This window comes from Populus alba, chromosome 7 (genome assembly GCF_005239225.2).
Source record: "Populus alba chromosome 7, ASM523922v2, whole genome shotgun sequence".
NCBI classification, from domain to species: domain Eukaryota; kingdom Viridiplantae; phylum Streptophyta; class Magnoliopsida; order Malpighiales; family Salicaceae; genus Populus; species Populus alba.
Genome location: NC_133290.1, coordinates 79,225 through 92,476, shown reverse-complemented (window position 1 = coordinate 92,476; position 13,252 = coordinate 79,225). Strand labels below are relative to the sequence as shown.

The following is a 13,252-nucleotide window of genomic DNA, read 5'->3' as shown; positions in this document are numbered from 1 at the left end:
GTCTCAAATCATGGAGATGTAGATTGCAGGGTGAGAGAAACTTGAATATCTTATGAATAACACATCTCCAGAGACTACCGATCCATCCTATGCTAAATGGTATGCTGAGAATCAGAAGGTTAAAGGATGGTTGTTGACCTCCATGTCACCAGAGATTATGAAACGCTAAATGATGTAATTGGCTATAAAAAATCAGTTGAGAGACTACAGGTACATATATTTCTGAATGGACTTGATGAAGAGTTTGAACAAATTCGTGGTGAGATCCTCAAGAGAGATTCTGTACTAGACCTTGAGGAAACGTATGCCTATGTTCATCGTGATTCTGTTTGACGAAACACACTGAATGGCGAACCTGGACACTCAGAACCATCTGTTATGGTAGCTCATCAAATCAAATATCAACGACCAATGAACCTGAAACCAGAGCGAGCATCTGGTTCACCGAATCATAATCAGTCAACTGGATCACAAAATCGCAGCTATGAAATAGGAGTTGTACGACCAGAATGCATGTGTACTCATTGTGGTGAAACGAGACACACCAAACTACGATGCTATGAATTGATTGGATATCCAGAATGGTGGGATTTTTCCAAAGCACCTCGTAAACGAAACTTAAAGACAAATCCTCATGCTTCAGTTGCTGTGGCGGACCCCAATCATACATCTGTCAACAATCCTGGGAAAGCCTCCTCTTTTATTGCTACTACTGGGAATGCAGGTAAGGCTCTTCATAACTCCATTTTTGTTAGAAATAGTGAATGGATAATTGATTCAGGTGCCATAAATCACATGACCTTTAACAATAATTGCATCCAGTCTATAAAGCCTTCAAATCAACATATAGTATCCACAGTTGATGGTGTCCTTTCTTCTGTGTTAGGAGAAGGCACGATCTCCCTTATAAAAAATTTGAATTTAGATTCAGTGCTTGTTGTCCCTTCTCTTAATCATAATTTATTATCTATTGCTCAAATAACTTGTGCTTTGAAATGTGTTATGATTTTTTGGCCTAAACTTTGTATATTCAAGGACATTTAAACTCGGAAGACAATTGGTTATGGTACTAGGAGAAGGAAGCTTTACTATCTAGATCTGATTCCGGCAAGCTCAACTCAGTTGGCCCAAGTGTTCTCCGTTAAAACATCTGATAAACATTAGAATTCTAAAATCTGGTTGTGGCATAGGCGTTTAGATTATGCATCCTTTGGATATTTACATAAATTATTCTTACAGTTATTTTCGCAAGTGATTGTTTCAGATTTTAAGTGTGATGTTTGTGAACTTGCTAAAAGTTATCGTGTTTTATTTCCTATTAGTATGAATAAAAGTCCTGCACCTTTTATGGTTATTCACTCTGATGCATGGGGGCCTGTAAATATACTCATTCTCTGAATGGATCACATTGGTTTATTTCGTTCATTGATGTTCACACTCGTATGTGCATAATCAAAGCCTCTCCTTCCAGATTGATGGACCGTATTGGGATGTTCCCACCGGACGCAGAGATGGAAGAGTGTCGATTGGTAACGAGGCTTTATTCAATCTACCATCTCCTTTCGCCAACATTACTGTCCTGAAACAGCAATTTGCTGCAACGGGTGTAAGTGTAAAGGACCTTGCAGTTCTATCAGGTGGTTTTCGTAGCAAAAAAAGCTATCTATTGAGCTAAATATCAGTGTATTTACTGGGAATATGTTTTGGTGACAGGAGGACACACCGCCGGGATTGGACACTGCACCATAATCTCGAACAGGCAAGGGAGATACTGACCCTTCATTGGACCCAAGGTACGTTGCTCAACTGAAGAAAAGATGCAAGCCTGGAAACTCCAACACAGTCGTTGAGATGGACCCTGGGAGCTTCAACACTTTCGACGAAGATTACTACAGTACCATTGTAGCTAAAAGAAGAGGGCTATTCCGATCTGATGCAGCTCTTGTTGACGATGCTGAAACAAGAGACTATGTCAGATTTCAGTCAAGGACACAGGGATCCACCTTTGCACAAGATTTTGCTGAATCCATGGTGAAAATGGGCAACATTGGAGTCCTGACTAGCAGACAAGGCGAAATCAGGAAACGTTGTGCTGTTGTGAACTAAAAGAATCTTTATTTTGATTTTTTTTTACAATGATTCAATTGATTGCAACAAAGTTGATGGATTTGTGTTTGTTTCTTTTGGCTTTTTAGACATTTGCCAAGGAATTGGATGCAGGGATTTTTATTTAATTTTTTGAAATTTTGAGGTTGTTCCCTTTATTCCATTATTTTTCTTATGAATAAATATATTGATTTCCTGAATTCATACTACTGTGTTGCCTTTCTTCATGCTTTGAATTTTCCTTGAAACTCCTTCCATCCTATACTTCATGGCTAAGTTGCACCAAATTAGAAGGCATAGAAGAGAGAAAAACACCAGTTTTGTGAAAGACTGCTACTTTATAACTGAAAAAGGAAAACAAGAGGAGCCCATTTTAGAACCCTCAAAAGGGTCTCTAAAACACTTAAAACCCTTCTCCTTCAGTTGAATGAATTGTGAGGATTTTATTTTTTCAGTTTTTGGAAAACCGTAACCCTGGATTTTTTTTTTATTTAAAATTATATTCAAGTAATATTTTTTTATTTTTAAAAATTTATTTTTTACATTAACATATTAAACCAATCTAAATATATAAAAAATAATTTTAAATAAAAAAATTAAAATTTCACCAATTTTTTGTTAGTGCTCGAGCCCAAGATAATAAAGTAACCTCCCTTTTACCACTCAATTCCACCTTCAGTAAACCAAGAGAGGTTAGCTTACTGACTCTCTTGAATCTCACAGTTCTAATTTTGTAGCCAAAATGTTTAAAGTTTTCTCTTTTAAGGCATTGTTTGTTTCCATAAGATACTTTCTTATCTTTTCTGTGTTCGGTGAACTTAAAGAAAGTCAGTCAAAGAAAAATGATTACTAATGGAAAGAAAAGTTAAGTCTTTACAAGAGGAAAGGGTTTTTTTTTTTAAAAGACTTTCCTTTCTTCATAAAGAAAACACCTTATCTTAATATGAAATAAAAAATTATTTTAAGGTTTTAAAAATAAAAATATTATTAATAAATTTTACTTAAAAAATATATCTATAATATTATATTTAAAATATTTATATTATATATATAGTTATATTTTATAAACTAAGTTATATATAAATATATGATATAATAAAAAAAAATTCAATCATCACACTTTTTATATAATTTTAAGTGGTCAAATAGTCATATTTAATACTCTATGCTAAATAGATTTGAAAAAAAAAAAATTAATAAGTTATTATTATTTTTTTATAACGTAATCAAATACTATAAAATATTTTTTCAATTTATTCTATATGACATTATTAAATATTGAAAAATAATTTATTTTTTAAAAATTTATTTCTTTAAAAAAAATTACTATCTAGCAAAAAAATATAAAATGGACTAAAAGAGTCTATGTAGTAATTGCTAGATTAAAATGCCAGTTTACCATTTCTGGGTCAGTTTAGTTCAATTTTTTTTTTTTTTGAACTGGGTTTAGCTTAAAGTTCACATCTTTTGATGTTTTGGGACATGGGTTTAATAGTTTGTGATCATGAATGTGTTATTTTTCTTGTCTTAATGAACTTTCAAGATGGGTTTAATGTTTTTATCTCTCAATTCCACTGTGATTTGCTAGCTCATGTTCCACTGGGTGCATGGGTGGTGGCAAAGAGTCATGTTTTTGGCATTTATCTATGGAGATGATGCCAAAGCACACTGGATATCCCAGAAACCACTTCATGGCAATCCCCCAGACTCGCAATTAAGTGAAACCATCGTATTAATGGGCATCTTGGGCGCCATTAAAGGACTCTGGCTTGGCTTGATTATATAGTCATCCCCTAGCCCTGGACCTGAGCTCCAATAGGAAGCCTGATAACACTTTCAGGTGCCCCAAATTAGCCTTGTGGTTCCCTGTGGTTCATGCATGGTAAATTCGCTACAGCCTATCTGTGGTTTCTTCTTTCAGCGAAATTGCCAACATTATTTTCCTGTTTGTCATTCACTGGACATGGAAATGTTATTTTAGCTCATAATTTTAACCAGATTCTGGCATTCTGCATTCTTATCTGTTTCTCTGTACTTCTTTTGTCAATGATGTTTCCCTCTCTGAAAGTTCCATTGATCAGCCAGGGAAAGGATTACACTCCAACTAGCTAGTTCAGTTGGTTGTGTGCCTTACCCTGCCCTAAGGTCCTTGAGCTGAACCATTCTGTATATATATAAACACTAGAGAAATGACTAAATTTGTTTAAGTTGGTGTGCTGTCATGGGATAGGAACTGATGATCTTTATTTTTAATCATATTTTTTTTTGTTTGGGGTGCATGCAACCACGCGTTCCATCTTCATTGCATGTTGAAATGGGTGAATTCACAGACTCCACGAGCACACTGTCCCCTGTACCGTAGGGAATGGCAGTTCAAAGAATGATGAAGTGGATTTGAAGTTAAATTTCATCCACGAAGTACAGATTTTTTGACTATTCGTTGCTGTGTGCCCATGCGAGGAAATTTACCTCATTTGTACCATAAACAGATACGCCAAGAAAAGGCATTTAAGTCTGTACTGTGTTTCATCTTGAGAACAAGGACCCTTGTTTGCCACTAACAATCATGTCAACCAACACCACTCTTTATCTATACTATTCTGAGAATCATCAGTGGTTCACAAAATTCATTGGCGTTGTTGTGTAAGTTTCTGTGAATGTATGAAATACAGTTCAAATTTGGTTCAAAATTGTTACATGGGTGCTCTTCTTTTATGCTGCTGAGAATTTTGCAGCAAGTTTACCTTTTATTTCCAGTCCAGCTGTTGGATTAGCTGGTCAGAACATAAGAGCCTTACATATCAATTTGTGCACAGAAACATGTGCCTGCACGTATAAACACACACACAGAGGGCCCTCTGCCTTCTGAAGGAAAGAACCAACAAAAGCCAGTCTTCCTTCTAAAGCACTCATATTCTTTAATTGCATGGAGTTTGTTCGTAAAGTAAAGACACTGAAGCTTCAATGCAAGGATTTGATGACTTTTTCTTTTTCTGATTCTTCATCTTCTTTTACACACACACACACACACACACAAACAAATTATCTTGGATGTAAGAGAAAGGATTCATCTCTTGCCAAGGACATCTTTTTGGGTAATCCCCTGTAGGAATAAATTGACCCAAATTCTATATGTTGCAAGACTTGACACCCCTATCCTTTGTTTTCCTAGGTCTAAATACTGATCCTATAAAAGGTGAAGAGCAGCATGCCCGCCATTGATACAATTCAACATAAAGAAAGCACATGCATGGAAATAAAACCAGGAATCCAAACTCTTGAGGCACATGCTAAAGTGGCAGGAATCAAGGAGGGGGTCCTAGTCAAATTACAGTGCTGGTAGCTTTAGCGCGTCAGCTTCAGTATTTTTGGCATGTTTCATGAAGCATGTGCAGGTTCGTATGTATATTTGTCTCCACCCTCTAACCCATGACATAGAGCAAGAAAAAAATTATAACGTCGTTGACAGGAAAGGTATACAGAGACATGAAGCTTCTTTCCATTGGCTTGCTTGTGCCTTTCGTGGCAAATATTTGATTTTTTCTTCTCCCAAGCTGTTTCCTCGGTTCTCTCACATAAAAAAAGCGACCGACAGCTTATCGTTATCATAACTTAATTATATTCTATGCAATTAGCAATGTGCTGATACTCTCTTCTATGCATTCGTGTTCTTTTACAATAATATGGGATTCTAGATTTCATGGTGCCTACTAAGGCAACAAGCCTACAACAACCTTGCATTGATGGAAATTTGCCTTTAAATCACTAGTTTCAAGGTGCCTACTAAGGCAACAAGCCTACAACAACCTTGCATTGATGGAAATTTCCCTTTAAATCACTAGTTTTGGTGTTGATAATTTGTTTGACATTCGATTAGAGAATTATTTGATCTCGAAACGTTAAAGCTGATCTAAGCTCATGCGTGAGAATTCACCTTTGAAAATAAATAAACATGGCAGTTGAGCCCTGGGTTTTGTTTTTGGTGATCAATACATATTGGTGGCAGCAGGTATCCAATTATTGATGAGAAATGAGAGCAGTTGGGGATTAAGACAACGTTAGCCATCAGAGAGCAGGTGAACCAGTCGATCTCATTCTTGCCATGGATATACAAACAATTACCTTAAGATCAATTTCCACCAAACCCATCTGCTTGTATGTAAACCCGCCACGTTCCAACATTTCCATGGTCACCATTTTGTTTAATATTCAGTCAGCTTTAAAGAGATGATCAGGTTAAGTTTCTCCAGAGAAGCATGGGATTCTCTTGTAGTTTTCCCTGCACAATTACTCGTCAAGCAAGAGACTGGTGTTTGATTCTTACATTAATTTAGGGACACACATAACTAATAACCATTTTTTTATCACTACTTCACATTAATTTATGTTTAAGCTTTAGTCATGTTAGTTAGCTATGGGGGCCCTTTTATTCTTTTATCTTTTTGGTAGCTCAAGTTGCCAAGGCTCATCCTAAAAGTGAGGCCTATAAGTCTTGCCTCATGTTCCAACCTTAATGTACTATAGATCTTGAAGTGGCATAAACTCCCATAACCAAGGTTGTACCAAGTCGCTTCCACAGTGAAGTAGGAATTTTCCCTAGAAAATGATTGGGTTTCGTTATTTTGGGATGATGTTCTTTTGTCTTTTGGTATTTATGGGATCAACTGAAGCTCAATTGCAGCTGGGTTTTTATTCTAGAAGCTGCCCAAATGCTGAGAGGATTGTGCAAGACTATGTTAACAGGCATATCCATAATGCTCCATCACTGGCAGCAGCTATCATAAGAATGCACTTCCATGATTGTTTTGTTAGGGTTTGTGTCTTCAATCTTTTTGTGACTGCCTAGTTTTTCACCTCACAAATCTTTGAAACCTTTTGTTTTCGCTTCTTTTTTTTTGTTTTTTTTTTTATCAGGGTTGTGATGCATCTGTGCTTTTGAACACAACTTCAAGCAATAACCAAACTGAAAAGGTGGCAGCTCCAAATTTGACACTGAGAGGCTTTGATTTCATTGACAAAGTTAAGAGCCTATTAGAAGCAGCCTGCCCCGCTGTAGTCTCCTGTGCTGACATTGTTGCTTTGGTTGCAAGGGATGCTGTTGTAGCCACTGTAAGGACTAAAATAAGTCATAACCAAGAATTCAATGCATATGTATATATATCTTCTCATTATTTGGCAAAAACCCTTTTGTTTGAACTTCAACAGGGTGGCCCATTCTGGAGAGTTCCAACGGGACGAAGAGACGGGACAATTTCAAGATCCTCGGAGGCCTTGAACAATATCCCGCCTCCAACAAGCAACTTCACCAATCTACAGAGACTTTTTGCTAACCAAGGACTGGACTTGAAAGACTTAGTCTTGCTATCAGGTACTGCACTTAAAGAAAATGCCACTCCCTAGCTCTTCTTGTGATTTGAAACGTTGCTTGCCGCAATGTTTATCATGATCCTGCTGAATATTTCAGGTGCTCACACAATCGGGGTAGCACATTGTTCATCATTTTCAAACCGTCTTTACAATTTCACTGGAGTAGGTGATCAGGACCCAGCTCTAGATAGCGAATACGCTGCCAATCTCAAGGCAAGGAAGTGCAGAAGTCTTAGTGACAATACCACTATAGTAGAAATGGACCCTGGAAGTTTCAGGACATTTGATCTTAGCTACTACAGTCTTTTACTCAAAAGACGAGGTCTGTTCCAATCTGATTCTGCCTTGACCACAAACTCCGCTACGTTGACTTTCGTCAACCAGCTACTCCAAGGTCCGCTTCAGAATTTCTTTGGGGAATTCGCAAATTCCATGGAGAAAATGGGCAGAGTCAATGTTAAGACCGGCACAACTGGAGAAATTAGAAAGCACTGTGCATTTGTGAATAGCTAAGAATCTTCTGTTAATTGGTTCCCATGTGTGCATTGTGAGTTTCATTTCTACGCAAAATAATGTCAACAAGACTTTACTTCTTTTGAATTTGAGTCCACTTTTGCAACAAGAAAAAAATAAATTGTGTACTGTTTCCTCGCCAGTTTTCCTAGTTGAATTGAATCATCTGAACATATATATCTCCATCTAGCTTACTCCTTATGGATTCACCTAATCACCTAGAAACAGCTCAACCATGTAGTACAGCAGATTCAGCTGATCTCCAATTGTATTAATGAGGCTAAAAGTGATAAAACACAACTGTAGTTAAGTAAAATAAGGTTGTTTAGACCGATCCTTCAAAAGCAAACATGGCTACTATCTTTGGAATCAACATAACTTGTCCATTACGGATCTAAACACGAGTTAGTGCCCTTTTCAAGACACTTATATAGTATATTAATAGTTGATTTGCCTAGGACCAACAAGATGCTGCTTTTGGCAAAGCTATGGTATAATTAGCATGAGCAAGCATAAAGGTCCAACAATCAATAAAGGATGTTTATAAAGCAGTGACATCGGTAGCCAACAAAGACCAGATCAGACACATGCATGAATAATTAATATTCTGATTGCAGAAATCATGCAAAGATCTACCTTTTCTTTCTTGAATTTCATGTTTCTACTTTTGACAAAACGTAATCCTCACACAGTGTAAACATATTGGAAATCCCATAAAGAATTTCGAGGAATAAGAATAAAGGGGTGTTGTGTATGTTTACTAGGGCTTTAGCACATTTAGGAATCGCATCTTATTTTCATAGCTAAACACTTTATTCATTGTGCTCCTAACATCAAATAATTAAACTCATCAAAGCAATTTACATGCATATGAAAATTCCAGGGACAGACAAAATTCAATGGCTTGAAAAATATGGTGACGAGTGATAAAGCTGCAACATATGTTACTACTTATTTTTCTTGTTCAGGGTAATTAACTTTGGTACAAATTACTCCATTCAATCGCTGCATTAACCTAATCTTTTTCTATTTCATCATTTTAAGGGAGATGGTACACTCTATAGGAGGACAAAGATGGTCCCTAATTATTTCACTGTGTTCATCTCCCTTTTGGGTTTAACAACGCTCCTTTGGCTTGGTCATAGTGGCCTCTTTGTATCTACCATGAGGTCAGAGGTTTATATCCTATGTAAAACACGGTCAGATTTATACCGGCTTGTCAAAAGAAAATTAATCTCCAGGAGTTTGAACTAGTCAGCACCCTTAGAACACAAGAATTAAATGATGGATTGTAGGTTGATGGGAAACAATGAAGTACTATTCTTATCTATGCCATGTGTGCTTCGTTCACTTATAAGGTGTTAATGCAGTATACAGCCTAAAAGTTTGACAGAAAGTTTTATGAGCATGAACTATTTGCAGTTAGAAATTAAAGTTCTGCCAATTTCCATCTCAAAAAGAGAATGAGAAGGTTGTTGTTTATTACCACATAATCTTAGTCAAAATGGAATAATATATACACAACAGGAGCCAGCTGAGACCTGGTCCACAGGGTGTTCTAAAAATATGTAAGAAAATCATGACGTTCCTGAAGGATACAGAAGAGAAAAGGACTGGTACTTAACAGTCTAACACTGATTAAGCCAACCACTTCCAGCCCCAGAAAAAATGTCCCCAATATGCAAGAATAGGGCCTAATACCCATCATGTTAAAAGACTTTCCAGATTTGCTTTTGACCCCCAGAAAAGTTCTTTCAGTAAAAGATGAAACTGGGATGATCAAATCTAAATCTTACTAGATATCCTGTTGTCATCAATCTTTTTCCATCTAGTCTTCTGTCACTTTGTCTGCTGCTTTTTATACGGATTCCTACTTCCATATTCACAATTCTTCAGATGTCAGATTCTTTTCTTGACTATTATAATTTCTTCATCACCCTGCTAGCATCATGGGTGGCAGCGGTATAATAGGAAAAGGGAAAACAGTTCAGAATTACGATCACGTAGCCGCCATAGAGCAGGTGAACAAGTTTTATTCTTTTCCTAGTTTTGTTTGTACCTCATAATACTTTAGCATGCCATAAAAAGAAAATTCTATCTACCAAATGAATACACACACATATATATGTATCAACCGCCATCTGCTGATGAAACTATAGTTAGCAAGATCTATCCAGTCAAAACCAACCCATAATTTTTCATTCACCGAAAGATCAAAGCAGGACAAGGAAATTTCGTCATCTGTAGATGAAATGAAAGGCCTTGATGATGTATGTGGGGTTTTACAGTAGGCTTACTTCACTTCTTCAAGAGCGACAATCCTAACTAATCATGCACTACTTTATACTAAAATATATCTATCTCATCGCTACAAGATAGCACATGTTTGTTAGATAGATGTACTGTATTTATCATTTTCTTGTCATACTTATGCTAGATGTGTTGTTTTTATCATCTTGGCTTCTCATCTTGTAGCATAAATCTAGGGCTATAATTAAATCTTTTCTCATGACAGGCATTGCTAGCACATTTGAAGTAAAGTAGTTTCTAGTAGTAGTGTACAGCATTCTACATATACGGTATTTAAGAAAATTTTATAAGAGAGAAAAGAAACTAGAAGCAATCAATATGGGAAAGATCGGTTGACTGGGATACTAATCATTGGTCTTTTTAGCATTTTTGGGCTCAACTGAAGCTTAACTAAAGATGGGTTTCTATGCTACGAGCTGCCAAAAGCTGAGAAGATTGTGCAGGACTTTGTTAACCAGCACATCCACAATGCTCCATTCTCTTTGCTGTGTTAAAACAATTTAATTTAACAGAAAAGAAATACGAACATAAAGAGAAAGGTTTTTTAATTATTATTTTATTCTGAAGTGTTGCTTTAATCTGAATACAAAAGAAATGATTATATATAGGCTAAACTGAAAATATTATTCTATTTTTAATAAATAAAACAAGATATATATATATATATATATATATATATATATATATATATTTCTTAACAGGCTGCAGCCTTTATCAGAATGCATTTCCATGATTGCCTTGTCAGGGTGTGTGCTTGCATGTAACTGCACTGTCTGCTATATGCCTTTCTTCTCGTGATTTTACTGCACAATGTTGAGCATGTTGATTTTTCAGATTGTGAAATAACAAGAGAGCAAAAAATGCTTGTGTCAGGGTTGTGATGCATCTGTGCTGTTGAACACAACTTCCGGCGAACAACCTGAAAAGGCAGCCGGTCCAAATCTAACACTTTGAGGCTTTGACTTCATTGACAGAGTTAAAAGCCTAGTTGAAGCCGGATGTCCTGGAATTGTGTCTTGCGCAGATGTTCTTACCTTTTGTCGCAAGGGACAGTGTAGTAGCCATAGAATGTAATTCCAACGCAGAAAAACCCTTCACTAGATCTAATACTACTGATTATTAAAAACACAAGTAAATTTTCTTTTCAATGTTGACAGGGAGGTCCATTCTGGAGAGTTCCAACTGGCCGGCGAGACGGTCAGATCTCAAAGTCCTCAGAGGTCATTTCCAACATCCCACCTCCTTTGGCAACTTCACCATTCTACATGTTAGAGAATAATATAAATCATATCCTGGGACCTCACCTAACAGCTTAAGCTATTGAGTTGAGATGGTTCTTTGACATGGTATCAGAGCCTTGATGACCAAGTGGTTACGAGTTCGAATCTCACCATCCTCATTTATTTGATAAAAATTAAGCACAAGGTAATGTTGACTTTTGCAAGTTTCGAGCCCAAAGGGCTTTCACTTGAGGGGGTGTGTTAGAGAATAATATAAATCATATCTTGGAACCTCACCTAACAGTTTAAGCTATTGGGTTGAGATGGTTCTTTGACACTACAAGCACTTTTTTCTAACCAAGGTCTTGATTTGAAAGACCTGGTCTCGCTTTCTGGCATGTCCCATCTTAACATTTTCATTACGTGAGATTCTTACAGCACTAAATCATTGATCATCAAACCAAATTAATTTTTCCAGGTGCTCATACAATTGGCATTGCTCATTGCTCATTGTTCATCGTTTTCGAACCGGCTATACAATTTTACTGGGACTGGAGACCAAGATCCAGCACTAGATAGTGAATACGCAGCAAATTTAAAGGCAAACAAGTGCAGGAACATTAATGATAACACTGCTAAAGTTGAGATGGACCCTGAAGCAGAAACACATTTGATCTTAGCTACTATATACACTTGAACTTAAAAGAAGAGGTCTCTTTGAATCAGATGCTGCCGTGACCACAAATTCCGATGCATTGTCTATGATCAACCAACTACTCCAGGGCTCACTTGATTTCTATCCTGAATGTGCCAAGTCCATGGAGAAAATGGGTATGATTAATGTTAAAACCGGCTCCAACGGTGAGATTAGGAAGCAATGTGCTTTGGTTAATAGCTAGGGCTAAGTATCATGGGATCTTGGTGGTGATTGTTTTGTGCTCTTGAAGGGTTATTCTTTTGCTGATGTGAATAGTTGGACTGTATTGTAATGTTCCTTTCTTGTCTTGAGAAATTCTGTGGCCTGTGATTATCTTTCCTTAGCGTTAATTCGCCAGGGTTGATCAAAATTTGCCAAGTTAAACACAATTTACTATCATAAAACTTGATAGATATACTTGAGAAAGGAAGTTTTCAAGGAAGTTAATTTTGAATTTGATTTTTCTAGGTGATTTGATGTCTATTTATAATGATTAAGTAGTGTTTGGAAACACGGTTGAAATTGTGTTTTTTAAAAAAATTATTTTTTTTGTTTAAAATTATTTATTTTATATTTTTAGATCATTTTAATGTGTTGATATTAAAAATTATTTTTAAAAATAAATAAATAATATTATTTAAAAATATTTCCGAGCAAAAAATACTTTCAACTACAACCACGTTATACTCTTAAACACCTCTTAATGATGTGATGCAACTTGAAGTGCAAACCTCTTTAGTCTAACCATGTTATATGCTATAAGAGGTTGCAATTATTGTCATATTGTTTTTGAGAAAAAAAATCAAAAATTAATTAAACCAAAAATAATAATAATTGAAAAGCATATTAGAAAACCAAAAATAAATTAAATTAATCGAGTTTAGTTTCAATTTAAAGCTTTTGATACAGATAGAATAAATAAATAAAAGATGTTGTTTATAACATGATTTCATAAGAAATAATATAAAAGATGTTTCATTTTAAAAAAAAAAAAAAAAAACCTTGTAGTTTATAATGGCAGTAATACTTTCTTCTTCTT

At 35.9% G+C, this 13,252-nt stretch overlaps 1 protein-coding gene and 2 pseudogenes across 1 annotated transcript; all 3 read left to right on the top strand.

Annotated features, from left to right (window-relative positions):
- Window positions 1-411: 411 nt before the first annotated feature.
- Window positions 412-2,106, top strand: LOC118052858 (peroxidase 27-like; annotated as a pseudogene).
- Window positions 2,107-5,389: 3,283 nt separating this feature from the next.
- LOC118052948 (peroxidase 3) lies at window positions 5,390-8,073 on the top strand. Its single transcript, XM_035064054.2, has 4 exons — window positions 5,390-6,919; window positions 7,021-7,215; window positions 7,312-7,474; window positions 7,571-8,073. The coding sequence occupies exons 1-4, from the start codon at window positions 6,710-6,712 to the stop codon at window positions 7,984-7,986; spliced, it is 984 nt and encodes a 327-aa protein (XP_034919945.1). The 5' UTR covers window positions 5,390-6,709; the 3' UTR covers window positions 7,987-8,073.
- A 987-nt stretch (window positions 8,074-9,060) lies between these two features.
- Window positions 9,061-12,470, top strand: LOC118052865 (peroxidase 3-like; annotated as a pseudogene).
- Window positions 12,471-13,252: the final 782 nt, after the last annotated feature.